General features: G+C 34.5%; 2 protein-coding genes across 4 annotated transcripts; both read left to right on the top strand.

The window, feature by feature from the left end:
* Positions 1-8,001: 8,001 nt before the first annotated feature.
* On the top strand, positions 8,002-11,363 carry LOC120123594 (serine hydroxymethyltransferase 1, mitochondrial). Of its 2 annotated transcripts, none has more exons than XM_039142441.1 (15): positions 8,002-8,228; positions 8,314-8,364; positions 8,462-8,548; positions 8,667-8,788; positions 8,986-9,062; positions 9,208-9,332; positions 9,417-9,509; positions 9,624-9,716; positions 9,827-10,024; positions 10,090-10,260; positions 10,411-10,488; positions 10,565-10,676; positions 10,749-10,859; positions 10,996-11,152; positions 11,232-11,363. In XM_039142441.1, the coding sequence occupies exons 1-14, from the start codon at positions 8,139-8,141 to the stop codon at positions 11,139-11,141; spliced, it is 1,554 nt and encodes a 517-aa protein (XP_038998372.1). In that variant the 5' UTR covers positions 8,002-8,138; the 3' UTR covers positions 11,142-11,152; positions 11,232-11,363. The 2 variants fall into 2 exon arrangements, with proteins under 2 accessions (XP_038998372.1, XP_038998371.1); XM_039142440.1 differs by having other exon boundaries at positions 8,003-8,228; positions 10,996-11,146; positions 11,229-11,363.
* A 9,983-nt stretch (positions 11,364-21,346) lies between these two features.
* Positions 21,347-25,561, top strand: LOC120123595 (phosphatidate cytidylyltransferase, mitochondrial-like). 2 transcript variants are annotated; one of them, XM_039142442.1, is made up of 11 exons: positions 21,348-21,427; positions 21,907-22,082; positions 22,160-22,216; positions 22,325-22,387; positions 22,482-22,550; positions 22,665-22,757; positions 23,018-23,122; positions 23,197-23,274; positions 23,983-24,111; positions 24,719-24,824; positions 25,313-25,560. In XM_039142442.1, exons 2-11 carry the CDS (start codon positions 21,969-21,971, stop codon positions 25,507-25,509), a joined length of 1,011 nt encoding a protein of 336 aa, XP_038998373.1. In that variant the 5' UTR covers positions 21,348-21,427; positions 21,907-21,968; the 3' UTR covers positions 25,510-25,560. The 2 variants fall into 2 exon arrangements, with proteins under 2 accessions (XP_038998374.1, XP_038998373.1); XM_039142443.1 differs by lacking the exon at positions 22,325-22,387 and having other exon boundaries at positions 21,347-21,427; positions 25,313-25,561.
* Positions 25,562-25,629: the final 68 nt, after the last annotated feature.

The following is a 25,629-nucleotide window of genomic DNA, read 5'->3' as shown; positions in this document are numbered from 1 at the left end:
CACGATAACTTTTTAAAGTTGATTTTTGACTTTTTGCTTATAGAGTATAAATTTCACTATATCTTCATCTTTTCTCTTAAAAAATATACATAACAATACTTTGTGTTATCGTCAATGAATGCAATAAAATATTTATTCCCTCATCTCGTTTAGACAAATTTCAAGTCACAAACGTCACTATGAATTAAATCAAGTGGTTCGGTATTTCTTTCAATAGTTTGAAAAGATTAACTTGTTAATTTTACCTCAACACATGTTTAACATTTATGATTATAATTAATATAAAATGAATGAATGTATTCTAAGTTAATTAATCTCCAGAGGGCATCATAATTACATTTCAAGCTTACTATGCCATAGATTAAATGACTTAAGCATATAAACGGAAGAAGAAACTTTATTTTTATTCATACTTTTGGCTTTTATACAGATAGCATTGAGTTTCCACATATCATTCAATACATATCATCTACCCACAAACATTCATCTTTGGACAAAATCAACTTTTGGGATTCAAATACCATTCTAAAGTTGTGAACACTTAGGAGTGTTACAGAAACAAGGTTTTTTTGTATGTCAGGTACATACAACACATTCTGCAGCTTGATTTATTTTCCAGAAGTCATCTTTAAGACTAAAATACCCTTCACCTTGATTTAAAAGTCGCGACATTGCCCATGTAGAGCTTCTTCTCATTCTCTCAAGCTATCAATTTAGAGAAATCTTTTTTGTCACAACAAATATAAGGCATGGCTCTAGTATCGACCCACCATTCTCTTAGATTATAGTCAAACAAGTTGACTTCAGAGATCACAACATATAGATCTATATCCTATACACAATTATCCATTCTTTCCACAACATTAGTCTCGTGAGCTTTGGCTATTTTTTGATGTCTGCACTTAAAGGATTTGTACCCCATCTTTCCACAGTTAAAGCACTTCCTTAGAATTTCTCATTCTTAGAAATTCCACCTATAAGTCTCAGCTTTGATCTATTTTTAGGTTGTTTTCCTTTCTTGAAGTCTCTGACTTCTATCACATTTGCCTTAGCCTCTTCTTTGTTGAGCTTTTTGGCATTAACTCTATTGTCTTCTTCTATTCGAAGTATGTCAACCAGTTCTTCCACGATAATTTCCATCCTTTTGTACTTTAGATAATTCTTGAAGTCACTCCATCCAAGAGGTAATTTCTCAATAAGGGCGGCTACCTGAAAAGATTTGTCTATGACCATTCTTTTGGGAAAAATTCCATTGATAAGTAATTGGAGCTCCTCCACTTTTTTTACTACTGGTTTAGAGTCAACCATAGTAAAATTCAAGAGCTTGGCAACTAAAAACTTTTTATCTCCAACATCTTTAGCTTTATATTTGTGGTCCAATGCCTCCCACAATTTCTTTGTTGTTTTATATCCAGTATATACCGAATACAATGAATCTTGTAGACAATTCAGAACTATATTTCGACATATATAATTTGTGTTCTTCCAAGCTTCAACAACATTGAAAGCATTAACATTGTCTACCCCTTCTTCTCCTTCTTTAAGAACAGGAGGATATTCCTTCAAGAACCTTGAAAGGTTAATTGTGATCAAATAAAAACCCACCTTCTGTTGCTACATCTTGAAATTCTCTCTATAAAATTTTATCGACTTCTTTTTGTGGTTAACTGTAAAGATGGCAATTTAACTTGAATCTAATAGGTTCCGACCTGACCAGATAAGGTTAGATTTTTTTAAAAAGAATTAGGTTTTTGTCGGGTCAGATTTTTTAAGGGGCGATGTCGGGTCGGGTCATGTTCAGGTGGAGGGTGAAAAAACTCTAACCTGATCTGACCCTTGGATAATAATGTAATTTTCTTAAAATTTTTATTATTTTAATTATGTCCTTATTTTATATCAGATTGGATCGAATCATGTCAGATTTATATTCTAAAAGTTCGGGTCAGTTCGAAGTCAGGTGAAGAGTATATATTTTTTGGGTCAGGTGAATGATATAGAATTTTTGAGTTGGGTCAGGCTCGGGTGGAGGATACATATTTCCGGGTCGGGTTGACCAAAAACCCGACTGTTTCCATCTCTAATTAACTGCCACTGCCAATTGACTCACATTCATATTTGGATTCTGAACCGGTACTACCATCTTATCATCCAAGTTGGATAAACCGGTTGAGTTTCCTGTCTCCATTTTTCTGTAAAATAAAAAGAACCAAAATTAGAAATAATTCCAATAAATATAAATTTAATTATCATTTATTTTAGATTTTGTTATCGGACAGAATCAATATTTTGAAACAAAATTAGTAATCGTAATTACTTTCACGAAAATTTTTGTTATTTAGATTTTTCCACTTTGTGATTTTAGCAAACCCATTAAGACGACATGATAAATCCCGAAACAATTTTGTTTGCTATCTCGTTTCCCATAATTTTGAATTATTTTGGATTAAGAAAGGTATAAGATGAAAAGATCGGTCTTAAGATTGTTAACCGGAGTAACAATCCGAGACGAAATTCGAACTTGAGAAAATAAAAGAAGGAATTAAATTTCTTTAAAACAAAAGATAATTGAAAGGAAATAAAAATATACGAAATTCGAACATGAGAAAATAAAATAAGGAATTAAATTTTTTTAAAACAAAAGAGAGTTAAAAGGAAATAAAAAATACTCTTTTTATTTTTGATCTTGTAATTGGAATCAATTGAGACATGTCGTTGCACGGTTTTCTTAAGACATATTCCCGGCCACTCCTTGGTTTTCGAGATCTTTTGGTCGTGTGTCTCCCAGGATACAACAACTAGATTATCAGCTACAGTAGGATAACAGTAGATATCATGAACTATCCATGTCTTCGACTATCATCGGAAAAACGAAGAAGGAAAAAGAATATTTTCTAAGAATGAGAGAAAATATTTTTCAAGAGGAAAAGTTCATGAATTCTGAGATGTGTAAAACTAGGTTTGCTCAGTATTTATAGGAGATTTTTAAGAGAGTTTTACTCCAACCAAATATCTTTTAATATCTAAATTTAAATAGATAATAGTATCTTTCAAATTTAAAATATTAAACAGATATACACTTCTTTTATTATTCAAAGTTAAACAATTAATATGAAATGTTTGAAGTATATAATTTTCTTTAATATTCAAAGTTTAAAAGATAATAATACCTTTTTAAATTGATATATTCAAAAAGTATTTATCATGCTAATATTTAAATTAAATAATATTTTTTAATTTACAATAATTAAAAAAGACTCTGAATTTAATATAAATATTAAATCTATCAAAGTAATTCACCATTTTTTCTATCAAACTTTAATACTCAAAGTTTAAAATATAATAAATACCTTTTTAAATTGACATATTCAAAAGTTATTTATCCTGCTAATATTCAAAATAAATAATATTATTTTAATTTTCAATAATTAAAAGTACTCTAATATTAATATAAATATTAAATCTATCAAAGTAATTCACCTTTTTTTTCTAACACTTAGACTTTGGTTCTTATCTCAATCTTTTATAATGAATTTAAAACCTATTTGCATGGAATGAAAAAGGTTGTGGAAACTCTTCTTTCCTATGTGTGAATCGCCAATATATTTGGGATTACCACCCAGACATTTATGTGTATGTTGAAACAGGTATTAGTCGAAGTCGTGCGAAACAGGTTATCAAATCTCTTGGTTTTTCGAATTCATATCATGTGGAAGCTATTGTCTTCTCTAAAGAGATTTGGTTATGTTGAAACGATCACCTTCATATAGATGTGTTATCCTATCATTTTCAATCTATTCATTGTAGGGTTTCTCGTCCTCAGATTCAAACTTGTTGTAACTTTCACTTATGCTAGTCCAAAGAATCGCAAGCGCAGGTTTCTCTGGTCTCATTTTCAGAATCTTGCCTCATCCATTTCCAAGCCACGGATTGTCATTGGGGATTTTAATACAACTCTCTATTTAGAAGACGGAAAAAAGGTGGCGACAACTCCATCCCCGATGCTGACTTTCAAAAGACGGTTTACAATTGTGGTCTGGTCCTGGATGATACCGGTTACCATGGCCTCGACTTCACTTGGTATCACGATAACTGCTATGTCCGTCTTGATTATTTCTTGGGTAATACTTCTTGGTTAGAGATTTTTGTCTTCGTGCTTTCAACATCATATCCGTATGAAATCTGATCACCGACTAATTTTATTGTCTTCGCAAAATAGCCCTCCCCATTCAAACGAGAAGTCTTTTCGCTATTTCGTCGGCAAACGTCTTCTTCAAGAGAATTGTGACTCCTCTTTGCATCTTGTTGATACTATTCAGAAATTTTCTGAAGCCGTTACCTCTCGGAATCATAATGTCTTTGGCTCCTTGGGCAAGCAAAAAAAGGTTCTCATGGCAAGGTTGCGTGGTGTTCAAAAGTGCCTCGGCCAAAGGCGCACCCATAGCATGGTAAAACTTGAATTTAAACTCTTACAACAACTTAAAACCATTCTTGATCAGGAGGAACTCATTTGGAGGCAGAAATCTAGGTCCGACTGAATTAATTTTGGTGACTAGAACACCAAATATTTTCACTATTTAGCTAACTCCAAACGAAGAAGTAATAATGTTGTTATACTAAAAGACAATTAGGGAAATTGGTGTTAGGATACAACCCTTTTACGTAAGGAAGCAAAACTTTTTCTCAAAGCTCTTCGAATGCGATAATACTCCTACTACTATTGTTCCTTTATCGAGTATGTTCCCAATTATTCCTACAATTGAACTTTCTTACCTTGCCGATATTCTTTCTCCTACTGAAATCAAGGAAGCTTTGTATTCCATGTCACCTTTGAGCGCTCCAGATATTGATGGTTTGCATGTTTATTTCTATCAGAAAAATTGAAATATTGTGGACCCTTCAGTCTGTTCCATGATTCAATCAGCTTTTGAAAATATGATGCTGGATCATTCTCTGAACCGCACGATTTTAACCCTTATTCCTAAGGTCCCTTGTCAACCTGTCATGCATTCTTTGATTAGTCCGCACCAAACAAGCTTCTCAAAAGGACGCAATATAGCTGAGAATGTCAATATTAATCAGGAAGTGGTTTATTCGATGTACACAAGAAAAGGACATTCGGGATGGATAGTAATTGAAGTTGATCTTCAAAAGGCTTTTGATTGACTTTATTGAAAATACTCTTCATGAGGTGAATTTTCCTCTGAATCTTATTCGACTCATTATGCATTTGTGTTTCGACTTCCTTTCTTTAGGTGAATTGGAATGGTGCTTTGAGTCACTCTTTTACCCCTAGTAGAGGAATTCGCCAAGGCGATCCTCTATCGCCATATATGTTCATTCTTACCATGGAAAGGCTAGCCGTTATATATTATCTTCTTTATCTGACGGTTCTTGGTTGGCCTTCAAGCTTTCTCTTAATGTCACGCCTATCTCTTACCTCTTTTTTTACGGATAATTTGGTGTTATATGCTGAAGCTGACTTAGCTCAAGCTCGTAATATTGATGGAATTCTTCACTAATTTGGTCTTTGTTCGGGACACTCTGTCAATAAATTGAAGACAAAATTACTTCTCGCTAAATACTCCTTCTGCCTTGAAGTTGGACATTTGTGCCATGTTTAGTTTCCAGGAAGTTTCTAACATTGGTTTATATCTTGTAGTCCCCATCCGTCATACGGGTGCCAGCAATAGTAAGTTCGATTTCATTCTTGAGAGAATTCAAAAGAAGCAAGATGGTTGGTCCGCTCGCACCTTGTTTTTTACGGGGGGGGACTCACTTTGGTTAAGTCTAATCTCTTAAGCATCCCCTCTCATTTTATGCAATCCTGTAAGTTTCTTTCTTCTCTTTGTGATGAGATTGAGAAAGTTATTCGTCATTTTTATGGGGTTCCAACTCATCCCAGCATCGCCTTGCTCTTGTTAATTGGGACATATTATGCCAGCTTACAAGTTGTGGTGGTTTGGGTATTCGGAGTATTAAAAACTAGAATTTAGCCTTCCAAATAAAGATTTGTGCTGGCCTCGCGTTCACACCGCATAAACTTTGGACTAAGCTTCATATAGAGAAATACAAGATGCTTTATATTTTCTCAAGGTCGATAACTCACTCAAATGGTTCTACCTTCTAGCGTAGCCTTGCAAATGTTTAGCCCTCTTTCTATGCAAAAGTTGCTCGGTCAATCGGCGATGGTAGTTCGGTCAGCTTTTAGCATGATAATTGGCTCCTGGTCATTGGTCCACTCAGTGCTTGGGCTCGGTTGGAGGCTCTCATTGATCCTGCCCTTAAAGTAGTGGACTTATGTGTTGGTGATGGCTGCTGGAATTGGACCTTGATTTATCAATTGCTCCTCCCGACTGCTCTTCGTCCACTCTATAACGCACACGCCCTTTGCTTGACTCATGGAACCGACCGTTGTTATTGGAGTGCAGACCCAAAATGAAAATTTTCAGTTAAAAGTGCTTACAATGCCATCTCTAAGCAAACTTGGTAGGTTCAAAATCCAAAATGAAAATTAATCTGAAAGTTAGATGCAAATCAGAAATTTTTTGTGGCTTGCTATGCGGGGAAGGCTTTTTTTTAACCAAGAGCAGTGTCGTCGTGGCCTCGAGCATGATCCGAGATGCCAACTCTGTGGCAACACGACTGAATCCATCCTTCACATTTTGTGAGATTGTTCTCATGTTCGTACCCTCTGAAACTCCCTCCTTTCTCATAATCATCTCTCATATTTATTTGATAGTGAGATTCAGGAGTGGCTCATGATGAATATTATAACTCGGTCCGTCCATGCAACCTCCAATGGCCATTGGTGCACCAATATTGCTTGATGATTCCTCGTTCCATCATCCATACGGTTGTCTCCTGGGCAAAACTCTATTCCGTGCCAAGTCGATCCATTGCTGTTGGACAGTCATCCACAGTCACTTGTAGTCCTCATGAATCTCGGTTACAATGGCAGTTACCCCTACAAACTGGATCTGTCTAAACTCGGATGTGTCAGTCCCATTAAATTTGTCCCTTTTGAGTTTTAAAATTACCTCATTCAAAATATCCTCTTAAAAATGTCAGCAAATAATAACTCTTATATTTTCTTTTTTATCCTTGTTCCTTTACACTTATTAGAACGAATCTGTAAAAAAATTTAATCACTTTTTGAGGGATAATTGTATCTTTTCCCTTATTTTATACATGATCAATTTATCTCTTAAAACTCGTGTTTTGTCAACATGAGACACAATTAATGGGACGGAGGGAGTATATCTTTTCCTAGCTTTTTTCTATATTTTTATGTTGCTGCCGTTAATTTCTTGGCCAGTCATCGTTCTAATCACCATGGAGAACTCCTTTTTTGGTCACGTCGTCGTATTATCGGTGATCTTCCCCGATGTGCTATAGCTTCGAAGGGTTTATGATAAAACCCTAAAATGGTTTCGAGGTTGTCACCGACCAGTTGTCTTAGGGCAGTGTTTAGAGCCTAGCAACCAACGAACGAAGCAATAGACCTATTTATAAGGCTGAAGTCCAATTAATAAAAAAATTCTAAATATATATTATTTTATAATCCGTTCTCGAATGGTATTTTTAAAGAAGTTATAAATATCTCAAATACTATTGTATATTTCGAAATCGTAGTGGAAAGGCAAACGTAGGTAGTGGGTAGTAACAAAAAGGAGAAAATGACATCCAGATTTTTATCAGCTTATATAGTACATGCCATATGATTCTGTGGCTAAGAAATTCAGTTCTGGATAAGCCCTTCATGGCTTACTTTTCTTCTCATCATCATCATAACTTATATTGACATTACACCATCTAATATTTTTTAATAATCTCGATGATTATAAGGTATTTACTATTTAAAACTTTTCACTTATTGATAGCGCACATACACTTGACTCGCACACCCTTCAAACCAATAAGATTATGCATGGAGACAAGGGTGGGTTTTAGAAGACGAGATGGAACAAAACTAACCCATGTCCGAACCACAAAAATTTCGAAAATTGGCTTTCATTTGCAGCCACCAAAAGCTTACCCTCACCCAACGCCACAAACACTAACCTTAGCTAACTTACATAACAATATCATCTTCTCCGACCAACAAACTTCTTCCATAGCAAAAGGAAACAAGAAAGAAAATGGCAATGGCAATGGCACTTCGACGACTCTCCTCATCCATCGACAAGCCCCTCCGTCCTTTCTTAAACTCCACTTCTCTCTATTACTTGGTTTCTTCTTCTTCTTCTTCTTCACCATCTTCTTCTAAAATTGCATAATCGATTTTTAATCTTTTTTTTTATATGGTAAGTGCAGTCGTCTTTGCCAAATGAAGCTGTGTACGAGAAGGAGAAACCTGGGGTCACTGTAAAGATCTTTATCCTTTTTAAGTTTCAGCTTATTTATTTTAGATTGAAAGTATAATTATTGGATGTAAAACTTTCTTATTTTCATTCCTATACAGTGGCCAAAGCAACTGAATGCTCCACTTGAAGTCGTTGATCCTGAAATTGCGGACATCATTGAGCTCGAAAAAGCTCGCCAATGGAAGGTCTTTCATATCCAACTTTACTACCATTTCAATTTTGTTGAAGTGCATCAAAAACTGATAAGATATATAGTTTTAAGAGTTTATAATTTAATGGAATGGATGATGTTTGTGTTTAAAGGGATTTGAACTCATTCCATCGGAGAACTTCACGTCGTTGTCGGTGATGCAAGCAGTCGGATCTATCATGACCAACAAGTACAGTGAAGGGTATCCCGGTGCTCGCTACTACGGAGGGAATGAGTATGTTCGTCTTTCTCCGTATTCTCGTTTTGATTCTACCTATATATTGCTTTGAATGTTTGATATTGTAAAGGAGATTATGAAACTGATTAATCTAACTACAAAGATATTGAATGTAGTAGTCTGTTGAAATGAACATTAGTTGAAGTATCTATAAATACAAAGGATATACAGCGGTTGAAAGTTTCGTGTTTTAGGTACATCGACATGGCAGAGACATTGTGCCAGAAGCGTGCTCTTGAAGCATTCAGGTTAGATCCTGCAAAATGGGGAGGTAAGAGATATGCTCTAATTTCATTATGGATAATTTTGTTTGTAATGTCGATGATGCTCGGAGAAACGATTTTCGTTGCTGTTTCGAACCTTATTAGCATTTGTTGACATGGTTTGTATGTTCATCCAACTCTGTTGTATTGCAGTGAATGTGCAGCCCCTGTCTGGTTCTCCATCCAATTTCCAGGTTTACACTGCACTCTTGAAGCCTCATGACAGGATTATGGCACTTGATCTTCCTCATGGTGGCCATCTCTCTCATGGTTATCAGGTACTTAAAAATTCCGTACCTAATCGTGTCAGTTGTTTCTGGTTGCAGCTTGATGCTTACAGTGTTTCCTTTGTGGCTTGTTAGACGGACACCAAAAAGATATCTGCCGTCTCGATATTCTTCGAGACCATGCCGTATCGGTTGAATGAAAGCACTGGCTATATTGACTATGACCAGGTATATTATCAGTTCTTGAACTGGCATAGCTTCTTTTTCAAAATAGAAACTTTCACCATGTGATTGGATTCCACGGTAGAGTATTTTTCTTGACATCCAAGTTTTTAATTGCAGTTGGAGAAGAGTGCAACTCTCTTCAGGCCGAAATTGATAGTTGCTGGTGCTAGCGCTTATGCACGTCTGTATGATTATGCACGCATTCGAAAGGTGACGTTTAGAATTATTTCAAGTCGTCCGGCTAAGATTCCCGATTTGTCATACATCGAAGTTCATGTTCTTGACCACATTCGTCGTCACATATTTTACTTATTCTCCAGGTTTGTGACAAGCAAAAGGCAATAATGTTGGCAGACATGGCACATATCAGTGGCTTGGTCGCAGCCGGTGTCATCCCCTCACCGTTCGAGTATGCTGATGTCGTGACCACCACGACTCACAAATCACTTCGTGGGCCTCGTGGTGCCATGATTTTCTTCAGAAAGGGAGTGAAAGAGGTTAACAAACAAGGGAAAGAGGTTAGCTACTAAACTTTACCTCTTTCAAGATGAAAGTGGCACAAACTATTGTTCTTTTCCTGCAGGTTTTGTATGATTATGAAGACAAAATAAACCAGGCTGTCTTTCCCGGACTTCAAGGTGGTCCGCACAACCACACAATCACCGGTCTAGCAGTTGCACTAAAACAGGCGACAACTCCGGAGTACAAAGCTTACCAAGAGCAAGTTCTGAGTAATTGCGCCAAGTTTGCACAGGTATTCATTTGCATGATGTAGCAGAACTTGTTATGCCAACAAAGCATGGAGAAATCTCTAGTTAGAACGAACCAGTATACGATAATACGAGGATGCACATGTTAGATGATTTTCTCTCTTCTCAAATGCAATTGTTTTAACAACTTGCAGACTCTGGCTGCAAAAGGATATGAACTTGTTTCTGGTGGAACTGAGAACCATCTAGTTTTGGTTAATCTGAAGAACAAGGTAAGAGACCAACAGTTTCGTTCTCCGGTAAAGCTATTTACTAATATGATGCTCTTTTATTGAAAATTTTCTACAGGGAATCGATGGCTCCAGGGTTGAAAAGGTGTTGGAAGCAGTTCATATTGCTGCAAACAAAAACACTGTACCTGGAGACGTGTCTGCTATGGTTCCTGGTGGCATCAGGATGGGTAAAGGCTCTAACTAGTAATGTCGTGCTCGGTTCACGTAAACTTATTCTGACAAATCCGGTTGTATTTCAGGAACCCCGGCTCTTACGTCTAGGGGATTCGCCGAGGAGGATTTTGTCAAGGTGGCTGAATACTTTGATGCTGCTGTGAAGTTGGCTGTTAAAATCAAGGGTGAAACAACAGGTTTTTGCCAGCCTTTATTCCCTCTTATTTTACTCTTTTCTCTGTACTTCTACTTGTCATTCTATGTTGCTTCGTGTCCAAGTAACATGGTATTCTGCTAATACTTGGCTGCATGCTACTGATTTTCGTAAACCAGGGACAAAGTTGAAAGATTTCGTGGCCACACTGCAGTCCGCTCACTTTCAATCCGAGGCTGCAAAACTCCGCCACGATGTTGAAGAGTACGCGAAGCAATTCCCCACCATCGGATTCGAAAAGGGAACCATGAAGTACAAGAACTGAGCGACAAACAGGTGCTCGATCGACTTCACCTCGTCAAGTTCTTAACTACGTTTTCCGTATCTGCAATAAATCATGTCATTCTGGTTTCAGGTATGCATGTAGCAGTATGAGATATCATAGTGGTGGAGGTGGACCAGGAATACAACTTGACTAGCAGGCAAATTTGTGTACAATGTAAATTAAGTTTTCATGGGGTCTAAATGAGAGAACTTTGATTTGAATGTGTATGCATGCATACATATTTACATTTGATGCATCAAACCAGCTTTGAGACATATTAGTTTTCTTGTTACTGTTCATATTATTAAATGACAGAAGTACTCTTTGAATTACTCTGAATTACTCTTATTTGTACAAGACTATTTATATACTTAAATTGAGTTAACAAAGAAAAGGATAATTAATTGTAATCCGTAAGAATCTGGGGTTATTTTTGGTATTATACCTAATTATTTTTGCTGCTTAGTTTGACCCAATTATGTAGAGAAGGCTTGTTGTTGGTGCCAGAGAGTAGACATTGATTAATGGGTCTGGACAAATAGAAATGATCCTACAACGTTAATCTTTGTTTTTTTTTTTCTTAATACATAAATAAGTGTAGTTTCGAAAAACGTTTTAATGTCTAAATTTTTTTCACTAAAAACATGTGCTTGGACGTTAATCACCTTTAAAAAACTTCGTTAAATGACATGTATTACGTCCTGGTAATTTTAAGAATTTATTTAAAAATTAAAATAAAATATTTTTTATTAAAAAACATTAAAAAAAACCCAAACAGCCCGTGCTCTCCTCCCCCTCTCCCCCCATCTTTTTTCCCCTTCCCCTTCCCCTTCCCCCCTTCCCCTTCCCCTTCCCCCTTCCCCCTTCCATAGTAGCCAGCTAGTCGTGACTGTCACCACCACCATCATATTGGCATCGACATCTGATCAAACCTTGTTGCCCTTTCGTCGAAATTTGTCACCGTTTTTTATGGAGTAACGTTCAAATGTTCATTAGATTTTAAGCCACCGTCGTTGTTCTTCGTCAATTTCAGTCGATTCGAACAAAACCCAAGTGGCCGGAGATGACGATGGTGGCCGGAGATGCCGACGACTGTTGGTAATGGAGGTTGAAATGATATATTTTAATTTTTTAGAGTTTTTTATAATTTCAATAAAAAATTTAGGTTTTTATAAATAAATTAAACTTTTTATTTTTTTTCTTTTTTATAAAATATAATATTTTTATTATTAAAAATTAAAAAATAATAACGATATGCATCTAAAAGTGTAAACAAGAAAATGTTAGGCACTTATTTTTAACGAAAAATTCTTTAGGCACCAAATATATTTCGGTAAAGTTTATGCAGTTATTTTTGTATTAAGCCTTGTTTTTTTATACAAGGGCTAAGTACACAAATGGTCCTCGATTATAGGATATTATTTTGTTGATTCTCTTGACTATTAAAAGTTACAAACTGATCCTTCAACTATAAGGTGTTACTTTGTTGAGTCTATCGACTACTAAAAGTTACAAAATAGTCATATGACTATTAATATGTTCATTTAAGCTTAATAAATAAAAAATTAACATGAAATTAACTAGAAATTTCATGAAAATTAAGTCATTTTGGAAAGTTGACAAAGTTTAAGTACAAAATGGCTAATGTTGAAAAAGCTAGTGACTTATATAGTAATAAAGGATTTGTTGAGGTACTTGCTGGAAAATTAAAATGCTGAAATTTTATTGGGCATATTTAAGTCTTGAAATGAAGAAATAATGGGAAGGGTCCATTATGAGTAAAAGGAAAAAGTTAAGATGAATTTTAGAAGAATTAAAAAATAATAGTACTTTTGGGTATTATTATTATGTATAAAATATTAGTAAGAATACTAACATGTATTTTATATTTGTATGTGTGATTATGGATGCTTGCGTAGATCGTGAACAAACTCGAGATACAAGCAAAGAAAAAGGTAAAGAAAAAGTTCAAGAGTAATCGGATATTGACAGTAAGACATAATAGTGAGGCATATCAGGTGATTACATTTATTATATACTTATATGATATGAAGAAGACTTGCGATGAGTTAACCTTAAATGTTTTTATGAAAGCGTGTTTTGACGTTTTTTGAAATATTTTCATAAAGTTATATGAAAATGGTTTTATGAATGATTTTTAGGGTATCAAATGTCCTAAAACAAATGGATGTACTTAATATTATTTAACAGTTATCGATGCTTTAAAATAAACGTTTAACCTGCGATTTGGATTAAATAGCCTATTGTATTTACATTGAGAGTCATAGGTGCATTTTGGCATACTTAAAGTATGATGGTTATCGATCGATTTTGCTTAATTCATTTGTTGCATTTTTGTATTAGTACCTTTGTGTTCTTTCAGCATTATGCATACATTGATGGTGTTCATAATGAGTTTTTGAATTACCATTTCGATACATTAATATAGTGTCTCTGTTATTACAGTACCTATACTTTCGTTTAGCACTTATGTGCAATGTATGTACCTTGCATTCTCATATGTCATATATTGGGCTATGAATGGATATTTTAGAATATATCGATTGATAAGTCTGCTAGGCATACAAAATACTGTTTCAGAGGTTATTTTTTGGAAACGTGGCTTATCAAGTCAGTTTTATACGTTAATATATTTTATACAATTAAACTCGTATTTTGATATTTTTTGAAATACTTAAGTTTTAATATGTCTCATTTATTTTATTATACCTCACTAAGTGAATACTTAGCGTGTGATTATTTCACGAGTAGGTAATATGACATCTCTATATGTTTAATTGATATTACTAGTTGACATATATTAGTTATATTATGATGCTATGGTAGGAATTTGATATATATGGTTTGTAGTATTATAACATAATCAAACTTAAACTACTATATGATACACTTAAACTCTATTTTACATATTAGTAGTCAATGGGCATATTAAATATTATATTATTAAACTAATTTATTTAAAGAAACAAAATTTTATTGGTTTTTAAAGTATGAAAAAGATTTAAAAATCATGTGACATTTGTGACTCATATACGGGGATGTATACGGGAATATGTGTTACATTTATTGGTATCAGAACTGCAGGTTTAGCCGATTCTCGGCAGAAACCAAATGTATGTTATGTGAAAAGTGTATATATGCTATTAGGACGTCAAAGTTACTGATATGGTATTAATATGATGTGATTGATGTAACTTTTATTAATCTTAGTTGTTATTAATATGTGTCATATTAGATGTCAGAATATGAGAATTCGCGGAGAGCGAGACATTAGGAAGTCCGGGAAATGACTGATAGTGGAAGTAATGAAATCAATAGTGAACGTCCCGCTCAGTCTAGACATGATAGTACACCGACATATCGGGGAGTGCCAATGCAAGATCATGGAGCATTTATGAAGGCTCTTAATGCGATCTTAGCTCAATATCAACCTTCCCCTGTTCTGCCAGCTCCTTGAATATCAATTCCAAAAGTATTGAGAAGTCTGGGAGCACCCGAGTTATATGGAGAAGAAGATGAAGGTCTGATTAATGCGGACTTATGGCTAAATGACATCAAAGTGATATTAGATAATCTTCACTGCTCAGACTCTGAGAGACTAGATAGGGTTATACCACTACTGTGAGGATCAGCACGAGTATGGTGGATAAACACCATAATGTATGAGCCACATAAAAGAGTGACTTGGTAATTCTTTCAGGATGAATTCAAGAACAAGTACACTAGTGAACAATTCATGCGAGCGATGTTGCTGAAATTCCTCAATCTGAAGAAAGGTGATCTGGCAATTTATGATTAATAGTCCGAATACAAAAAGTTAAGCCACTTTGTTCTAGAAACGGTTCCCAATGACAAGGCTCGACGTGATTGATTGATGGAGAGTTTGAGGCCTAAGATAAAAGAGATAATTTTGGATTTGAACTTTCCTACCCTGCAGAAGGTGAAAAACTGAGGAAAGGAAATTGAAAGGGCTCAAGATGAGACACTCGCTTTAGATAAAAGCATAAAGACAATGAAAAGATCAAGAGCATCCTCAATTTCTTATCATAAGAGGCAAAGGTTCAGGTTCCCGATACAATAATAGATATGGTTCTACTGCAGTTTCACATAAAGATAAACAATCTCAGTCATTTACTGCTAGTTCGGGCATAGCACCCAATGATCGACCTTCGCCATGCCAGACGTGTGGCAAGTTCCATCGTGAAGTATGCAAAGCTTCCAGTGGCGTCTATTTCAATTGTGATAACATTGGCCACTTTGCTAGAGATTGTCCTATAAAGTCTGGGGATAAAACCAACTCAGACTGAGAGACTAGTAGAAACTACTCAGAGAGACATAGGAAGAGCTAGAACCGGAGGACCATATAAGTCAACTCAACGACCGGAGACTCGGGGAATAGCCATAATCTATAACATCAAGACTAATAAGGATCGAGATGACCCACATATTATAACATGTACGTTTCATTTATTTGTTGAATATGTATTGGTTTTGGTTGATCCTAGTTCTACGTACTCTTATATCAGTACAAAGCTTGTTAGAGACAGAGGTATTCTATTAGAACCTTTCTCAAGTGACATGATAGCGATAAACCCTTTGGGTCATAGTGCTCGAGTGTCACGTATATATAGAAAATGCCCCATTAAGATTCAAGGGGTTATGTTCCCAGCGAATCTGATTTGAGCATGGATTGGTTGTATCCTCATTATGGATGGGTAGATTATCGCAAGAAGTGATTATTTCTTAAAGATGTGAAGGGATCAGAGATTATTATAATAGGTGAAAAAGCGATATCACTGCCTAATGTGATATCAGTAGTGACTGTGAAGAAAATGATGTTAGAAGGATTTACAACTTTTATAGTTAATGTGATAGATACTCAAATATTTGTAGTGAGGTTGGGTAATATTCCAACAGTTCGATAATTTCCATATGTTTTCTCAGATGAATTACATGGTTTACCTTCATATCGCGAGGTAGAATTCAAGATTGATGTTTATCCAGGTAATGAGCTTGTCTCTATGGCTCCATATCGAATGGATCCAACCAAGTTAAAAGAATTAAAGGCTCATTTGTAATAGTTACTCAATCGTGGTTTTATTAGACATAGTGTTTTACCTTGGGGAGCACATGTGCTTTTTGTGAGAAAGAAAGATGGATCGATGCGATTATTCATAGATTACCGAAAGTGAACAAAGTGACAATAAAGAACAAGTATCCTATTCCTAGGATTTATGATTTTTTTGATCAATTAAAAGGTGTAACAGTGTTCTCTAAGATTGATCTTCGATTTGGATACCACCATCTAACGATAAAAGAATAGGATATTCTGAAGACAACTTTTCAGACTCGGTAGAGACATTATGAGTTTGTGGTAATGTCATTCTGTTTGACTAATTCTCATGCGACATTTATGGATTTGATGAACCGAGTTTTCTAACCTTTTTTGGATCAGTTTGTGGTTGCATTTATTGATGACATTTTGGTGTACTCAAAGACGAAGTAGGAGCATGATGCTCATCTTTGTATTGTTCTTTAGACTCTTCGAGAGAAAAACTTGTACGTCAAGCTATCAAAATGTGAATTTTGGTTGACAGGGGTTGTTTTCCTTGGCCATGTTGTCTCAATAGAAGGTATAATAGTAGACCCTGAGAAAATTCAAGCTATAGTGGAATGAAAACCCCCCAAAGAATGTTTCTGAGGTTAAGAGTTTCTTGGGACTTACTGGTTACTATCGAAGGTTTGTAAATAACTTTTCAATGATAGCTTCACCGCTAACCAAGCTTTTAAGGAAATATATGCCTTTTTTTGGACAAAGAAGTGCTAAGATAGCTTTGAAATGCTAAAGAAAATTTTAACAGAGGAACCAGTTCTAGTACAACCAGAATTAGGTAAAGATTATGTGGTATTTATCGATGCATCTCATAACGGTTTAAGATGTGTGCTTATGCAAGAATGTAAGGTTGTGGCCTATTCCTTGAGACAGTTAAAGAATCATGAGAGAAATTATCCAACACATGATCTTGAGTTGGCAGCGATTGTGATTGCTCTAAAGATTTGGTGCCACTATCTATATGGTGAGCGATGTTATATTTATATGGATCATAAAAGTCTAAAGTACTTGTTTACTCAAAAAGAGTTGAATTTGAGACAGAGAAGATGGATATAACTCTTAAAAGATTATGATGTGATCATTGATTATCATCCAGGAAAGGTTAATGTGGTGGTTGTTGCACTTAGTCAAAAGACTTTTGCAGCTTTACGAGCTTTTGATACGTGTTTATCTTTAAATGAAGATGGTGCCTTGACTTCTAAGTTAAAGTTAAAGATGATGATTTTGGATTCAATAAAAGAGATACAAGGTAAAGATGAAAAATGGTTGGCAAGAATTGTGCAAGTGGAAAAAGGTAAGACTAAGGACTTTAAAGTCAGGACTGACAGATGTTTGTACTATCCTGGAGACTTTGCATTCCCGACGATGAAAATTTAAAGAAAGATATACTTTCTGAGGTGCAATTTAGTCCATTGACTATGCATCTAGGTAGAAACAAGATGTACCGGGAATTAAAGAGTCGGTATTGGTAGCCTGGTATGAAAAGAGCTATCACTGAGTTTTTTTTTTTTTTTGCAAAGTGTTTGAGTGTCAACAAGTGAAAGTTGAACATCAAGTGCCTTTTGGATTGCTACAACCAATATCTATCCCTGAATGAAAGTGTTAACAAGTTACCATGGATTTTGTTATAAGGTTACCATTGACACCCAACAAGAAAGAATTAATATGGGTGATTATTGACAGATTGACCAAGAGAACTCACTTCATTCCAGTTCGGACAAATTACTCGATGGATAAATATGTTAAGTTGTATATAAAAGAGATAGTTCAGCTTCATGGAATGCTTGTGTCGATAGTATCCGACAGAGATCCAAGGTTTACTTCGAGATTCTAGAAGTCTTTGTACGAGGCATTGGGTACTCGATTGAATTTTAGTATAGCTTTTCATCTGTAGACAGATAGTCAGTCTGAGCGGACTATTAAGATTTTGGAATATATGCTAAGGACATGTGTAATTGAATTTAAGGGATCATGAGAAAAGTATTTGCCTTTAGCAGAATTTGCTTACAATAACGGTTATCAATCAAGCATCAAGATGGCTCTATATGAAGCCTTATATGGGAGAAAGTGTCGAACACCATTAAATTAGTTCGAGCTAAAAGATCGAGATCTAATTGACCCTGACTTGATGGAAGATAAAGTAAAGATTATTCAAGGTAATCTCAAGATAGCTTCTGATTGACAGAAGTCTCATGTAGACTTGAAGAGAAAAGATATTGAATATCAAGAGGGTGATAAGGTACTTCTTAAAGTATTGTTGTGGAAGAATGTATTGTGGTTTGGACACAAAGAAAATTTGAGTCTGAGATTTATTGGACTTTATGAGATTTTGAAAAGAGTCAGATCAGTGGCTTATTAGCTAGCATTGCCTCTGGAAATATAAAATATCCATAATGTTTTTTATGTTTCTCTCCTAAGGAAGTATCGATCAAATCTTTCGCATGTCATTACCCCGGAGGAAATAGAGATTCAACCAGATTTGACCTATGAAGAAGAACCAGTAGAGATTTTGGCTCGAGGATTCAAAGAATTATAGAACAAGATGATTCCTTTGGTCAAAGTTCTTTGGCAAAATCATAAAGTCAATGAAGCTACCTGGGAAAGAGATGGCGACATGAAAAGGTAGTATTCGCTCATCTTCACATCAAGTACGTACTAAAATTTGAATATGAATTTTTATTAAGGAGGAGAATTGTAATACCCTAAATTTTGGTTAGTGACTAAAACATAATTTTTGAAAGTTTGGTGATGAAAGTATAAAATTGGGAAAAGTTTATGGATCAAAGTGGTAATTTCCCCAAAAATATTTTTTATTATATAAATGAATAGTTAACCCCAAGAATGGATTTTTATTGGTATTCAAATTTTTGATCCGAAATTTGTGTTAAAAGCTAGAAAGTATTAAAGTCTGGCAAAAATTCAGTAAATCAAATAGAGCATAAATTTAGAGAAAATTTTAAGGATAATAAATTATGCTTAAAAATATTATTTCCAGATTTTAAATTGATGGAAAATAAAGTGGATCATTGGATTTGATAATTTATTTCCATGTTCAATTTGGATTGTTTGATGAAAATGGCAAGATTGAAGTTTTGGAAAAGAGCATGGGTAAAGTTATAAAGAGTAAATTATTTGTTCATATTTGACTTTATAAAGATGATAAGGGTTATGTGGCTTGGTATGGATGGAATTATAAGGTTTCATTAATGGTAAAATGGACATTTCTCATTAAATGAATTTTATATTCATTTAAACTTAGTAAATGACATATTAACATGAAATTAACTAGAAATTTCATGAAAATAAGTTCTTCTTCAAGATTCATTTCATGCTCCTTCATACCCTAGGTAAAATAAAAAAAAATCATTTCCAAACAATTTCCTTAGGTTTTTGGACTAAGACGTGAAATAGAAAATTGTTCTATTCGATGAGCTCTATCATTTGGTACCAATATAGCATGCTAATATTGATTGATCTTAAAGGTCCCAAATTGTAGAGATTTTAAAATGAGGAATATAGGTTGATTTCATGCTCAAATCTAGTGAAAACCTTGAAACCATAAGCTACATAGTATTCGAATTTAAGGAATTTAATGGGGGGAATTGTGAAAAAAATTCCCATGTCTTAGAAATGATGTTTAGAAGGTTCTACAAGCCTTAGATATTTTTTGGGACAATATGTAATTTTGTAAATGTTGAGACCCATTCAATAATTTTGAAAATTATGGTCTGAATTTTTAATTACTCAATAGTTCATGTGCATTGCTGGAAATTACTATTTGGGGGTTGAAATTAGAGTTAGAATGTAAAATTAAGTCATTTTGGAAAGTTGACAAAGTTTAAGTACAAAATGGCAAATGTTGGAAAAGTTAGTAACTTATGTAGTAATAAAGGATTTGTTGAGGTTCTTGCTGGAAATTTATTGGGGGTATTTAAGCTTTGATATGAAGAAATAATGGGAAAGATCCATTATGAGTATAAAGGAAAAGTTAAGATGAATAAGAGAAGAATTAAAAAATAATAGTATTTTTGGGTATTATTATTATGTATAAAATGTTAGTAAGAATACTAATATGTATTTTATATTTGTATGTGTGATTATGGATGCTTGCGTAGATCGTGAACTGACAATTATTGTTTTGATGTCAAAACAAATTCCTTCTTCTCAATGGTATATAAGAAAGAGACATGTAGTAAAGAGAAGTAAATGTCAATCCACATGGACTTAGAAAATTTTCAAATTTCGATTTGAATTGTTTTAACTAGGTGATATGCAGAAAATAAAATAGGGAGTTTTGATAAAAATGATTAAATAAGAAAAAATAATTTACAGTGAAAATAAAGAAAATAAAAAATGTAAAGTTGAAAATAAATATAGTAAAAAGAATCCTTAGGCTTCGCACTGACTCAATTTGTTCTGATCATCGAAATTAAATTTTTATTTCAGGATTTACGCCGGTTACAGTCTACAAGGTATTATCCATGTAACTTGCTTTTCACTTCGGCAATCGATTTTTCCAAAGCCAATCTTTGGAAATTCAGCTTTTAATTTAACAAACCACGACAATTGTCGTTAGTGCAAAAACAATTTTTAGTTTAAGAAAAGTCTGACTCGGATTATGTTGTCTATCTAAGAATTGAACTCGATTTCAGTTTCCCTTAACGGATCGTCGCTAAGTGTATTCACAAGAAGTCGGATTTGTTATTCGCCGATCTTTCATCCCAACTTTAAATCAGAACAACATCCTGACCAACGTCAACTTTTTTAAAAGAAGGTGTTTTAATATTTAAAAGGATAGGTCGATTACTTATCCAAGTTTTTTTTAGAAAACTAAGAGTGATCTTGAATATATTAGGTGTTTTTTAATTATCACAATATTGAATTGAATTATCGCTTAATCCTCCTACTTATAAGAAAATTATTTAAATATAACGTAATCATACTTAATATGTTTAAAAATAAAACTTAAAATAAAATAATTCAGACGGAACACTCATCTTTGTTTATTTTTATGTACAAAATAAACATTTTTACATTAATTTTATGCAATCACTCTCCCATGTATTCCTCTTAAATCCTAGCACTTGAAATTTCGATACTGAGATCCTAGCTCTGCCGCAAATTGAAACTCTTTCATCTTTACTTGGTATCTGTAAGTATTAATGATCCAAGTTTCGCCTTTTCATTTCAGTTATTTTTATACGACTGAATCGAAGTAAGTTTGGTTTTTTGGTATGTGGGAAAGATGATTGAACCAGAAAGAAACTGAGATTGAAGAAAGGAGAAGAGAGAAGAAACGAATATTGAAAGAAAAAAGTAATTTGGAATTAATGCCCATAAACTATTTGATAAAATGCCTCAAACACGTGACTTATTACCAGAACACCTGAATAACCGATGAACATATTATTAACCACTTATTATGCATCCTATTGCATAACATGGTGTTTTCAGGTATCGGACTTGGCCATTTAAATGGATTAGATTGGGAAAATTGGTTGCTGTCTTAACTTTGTTTTTCCTTCTTCTTTTGCATGTGTTTGATGTAAACTAACTTTGCATGTGTTTGATGTAAACTAACTTTGCATGTGTCCTGTAAGCAAGTTTTTTACATTAATTTTCATTCAACAGACCTAGCTAACATTGGAGCCGAGTTCAACCCTTTACTTCTTCACTTCCAAAAAGTAGAAAACATGGTTGATAAGGACGCAGTTCATGCCCATCTGTTGGATTTTCTTAAAGCTATTCCCCCGGTTGAGTTTTGCTGTGTCTATGGCTCGGCTCTTCATTCGACCAATCCCGACAAGGTTCTTCTATTTCACTATCACTCTGTACCTACTTGCATTTCTTCAATTCCCCCCTTGTCTCTTAACTTTTTTTACAGTCAACAATGACCGATTACATGCTTGGTGTTTCTGATCCCCTGCAATGGCATTCTGAGGTGAGATTCATATTAAGCTATGCCACTGCTATTTAACAATTCTTTACATTGTGATTCCCCCCACCTAAATTTTCATCAATCTAACCTATTTGTCTTTCTCCCACCTAGAATCTAAAAATGAATACTGATCATTACGCCTCATGGATGGTGCATCTTGGTGGGGCAAAACTGGTCTCTCTCTCTCTATATATATATATATATATATCATCTGTACACGTTTAATTTTATTTTCCAATAACTCAGACTACAGATTGTTGGTTTGTAGATTACTGGTGTTGCTGACAATATAGGAGTAGGAGTACACTTCAACCCATATGTTACTTGGAATAACAAGGTATTGAGTATTAACAATGTGAGATCTTATGTTTAGTATGATTATTGAAAGGGATTATAGGTGTACACTTTAAATCTTAAATTTCTCACACTTTGGCTGCATTGCGGATGGCAGATGCTGAAATATGGAGTTGTTCGAATGAATGACTTGATTCAAGACATATTAAATTGGGAGAGCTTGTATTTGAGTGGTCGTTTACAGAAACCAGTATGTTTTCTTAAATGTGATTCTCTTTTTTTTTTATCTTGTATCCTTCTATTATATTGTCTTTTAAAAAAGTACTATAAAAATGGATATCATTTTCTAACTTATTGTTAACTGTCTTGAAAAGTTCGTCTCATGTTACATTAAATAGCCTTTGTTTTCTCGTTTGCCAAATGAGAAGCATATTCACCATTCATAATAGTATCCTATATAAGTTATTCTGTAGAGTTGATTTGTATTCATATAACTTCGTTTTTGTTTAGGTAAATATGCTTGTGGACAAGTTGGATATTGAAAATGTAAATTCAGTTAACCTTCGAGCTGCTGTGTCAGCTGCTCTCCTCCTCTTACCACCCAAATTCACAGAGGTTAGCTTTGTTTCTGTTTTCCCTCTTTTAAATATCATATTACCATATTTATAATCAACTCCATGTTCATTTAGGAAGACCTGTATGCCAAAATATGTAGCCTGTCATACATGGGTGACTTGCGTATGCTTTTTGCGGAGGATCGAAATAAGGTAAAACTTAAGTTTAAGATGAAAATTTGAAGAAAATATCTTGTAGGTTAGCTATTGACTGTGCAATTCAGCTTCTGAAATTTACATTGGTTTTGTACATCAAAGTTGCAGAGTAGTTTACTTAATTTTGAGTTACGAGCACTTTCAATTCTTTATTTGGTATGGCATTTGAGCTATAAGTTCTAACAAACAAATAATTTAATTCTTTTTTCTATGTTTTATTTATCAAGTTCTCGCCATTATGATTGATGTAAACCCAAACCAACGAAACTGTTCACTTACCATTAGTGCCTCTTACCATATTCCCATCTTCTTGGAGAAGCCAAATTAACCCTCTGCTAGTTACCCCTTGGTTATGGTGGTGGTTCTAAACCGTGTCCTGCTGCTTTAATCCTACAATATGTTCAATTTCTAATCCATGTGAAATGATTCCTATTCCTCCCTGTGAACTATGTTACCTAGACTTTTCATGTTTCTTAAAGTATATGCATCCAAAACATAGTTGAATATATGTATGAGAGTACGATCCTCTAAATATACGGAAAAAGTTTAATAAAAATAGGTATACCATTGTTGTCTTTTTTTTTGTTAATTGCCCACTGCTTCTTTTTCAATTTTCATTTAATCTGGTTTTATTTGTTACGATGCTCCTTTCAAAAAAAAAAAAAAAATTGGTTATGATGCAAGAAGGATATGTTGTTGATTCAGGTGAAGAAGATTGTACGAGGGCAGTTTGATTTATTCCGGACCATGTATAAGACATTTCTTCTAGAGTATGAAGACAAAGACTTCTTAAGATTCTCGTCATCTACAAATCAACTTGCAAATATATCTCAGGTTTATATGAATTCAAATTAAAGAACTAATTTGGTCTCATTTATTGCTCATATGCTTAACTAAGTTATCTTCTTCTTCTTCTTCTTCTTCCTATCTAGATAGAGCTTATAATTTGGTTGTATTTATTGCTCATCTATAAAGTTCCAAACAAAACATAAAAGCTTTAGCAGAAAAAGAAGTCCCTGCATTCTCTTTTATCCAAGTTTTTTTAATAGGTAAAAATGCAAATACTAAAAGGCACCGAGCTGGGTTGCAACTCATTTTTGAGGCTGACTTTTATATAACAAAGAACGACTAGCATCCTGAAGTTATCCTGTATTCATTAGTATTGCAGCCTGCATAGTTCAATTTACATGAACCTGGTTTGCCGTCAGTATTATTTTAGGTTGCTCTGTAGGTTTGAGGTTGGTACTTTTATCCTTCTCTGTATTTGTTGATTTCACCTCCTACGGGGAAAAGGGTGTAAATGGAAAATTTAAATGACATTGAACTTTTATGGAGAAGTTATCGTATATTTCATGCCATAGATTCGGAGCTTTGAGATTGTATACAAGATATCGTTTTCACTGAGACTATTGATTTTGATAATGTTCTCCGTTGAAATCAGGATTGTGGCTTAGCAGTGACATGCTCACACGTATCTTCCCTTCCTCCAAGTATTAGAAGTCGAATGGGAATAAAGAAAGAAAAGATGGAAGTAATTAGTAAATCTGGTAAGTGTACACTTACATGCTGTTTGCCTAGAACTGAATGCATTACCTTTTATTTGGCAAAATGCCAAAATTAGCCCCCAATGTTTACTGAAACGGTCCTTTTGGCCCCTCAACGTTTCATTTTAGGGTAAAAAGGCCCCTAACGTTTTGCTAGATAGTCATTTTGGCCCTTATTCTTTTTTCTAGAGCATTTTGACCCTCAACGATTCATTTTGGGGTAAAAGGACCCTTATTTTAGAGCATTAATCATTCATTAACTAACAATTTCCATCCACATAGGGGCCTTTTTACCCAAAATGAAACGTTGGGGGTCAAAATGTTCCAAAAAAAGGATTAGGGCCAAAATGACTATTTAGTCAAACGTTAGGGGTATTTTTTTGACATTATGCCTTTTTGCATTATACCCGCCACTAGTTAAGTTGGAGTAGTAGATAGATTCTGTTAAATAATTGACAATGGCAATGTAACTGTTGTTTTAATATGAGCAGGTGAAGTTGATAATAGGTTGGGGTTTGGGTCAAGAAAAGAGGCTGCACAATGCATGCAGAAGGTATTGAGGCGAACAGTAAGGGTTTCAAGTGCAAGGCAAGCTATATCAGGTGTACTGACGGTTGGTGGTGTTACAGCTGCTAGATATCTATCCAATAAAATGTGCAAGGCTTGGAGATCATGGACATTGAAATGATTGTCACTCTCTAAATCAAGGCTCTGGGAATGGGGATAGGGATGGCAACTTCACCCAAATCCGACCAGTTCCGATCCGATTTAGTCGGGTTGGTTTTTATTTTAAAAGTTTAGGTTCGGG

The sequence above is a fragment of the Hibiscus syriacus genome, unplaced genomic scaffold (assembly GCF_006381635.1).
Source record: "Hibiscus syriacus cultivar Baekdansim isolate YM2019G1 unplaced genomic scaffold, ASM638163v2 tig00110402_pilon, whole genome shotgun sequence".
In the NCBI taxonomy this organism is placed as follows: Eukaryota; Viridiplantae; Streptophyta; class Magnoliopsida; order Malvales; family Malvaceae; genus Hibiscus; species Hibiscus syriacus.
The sequence above is the reverse complement of the archived record's forward strand: the minus strand, read 5'-3'. Positions and strand labels throughout refer to the sequence as shown.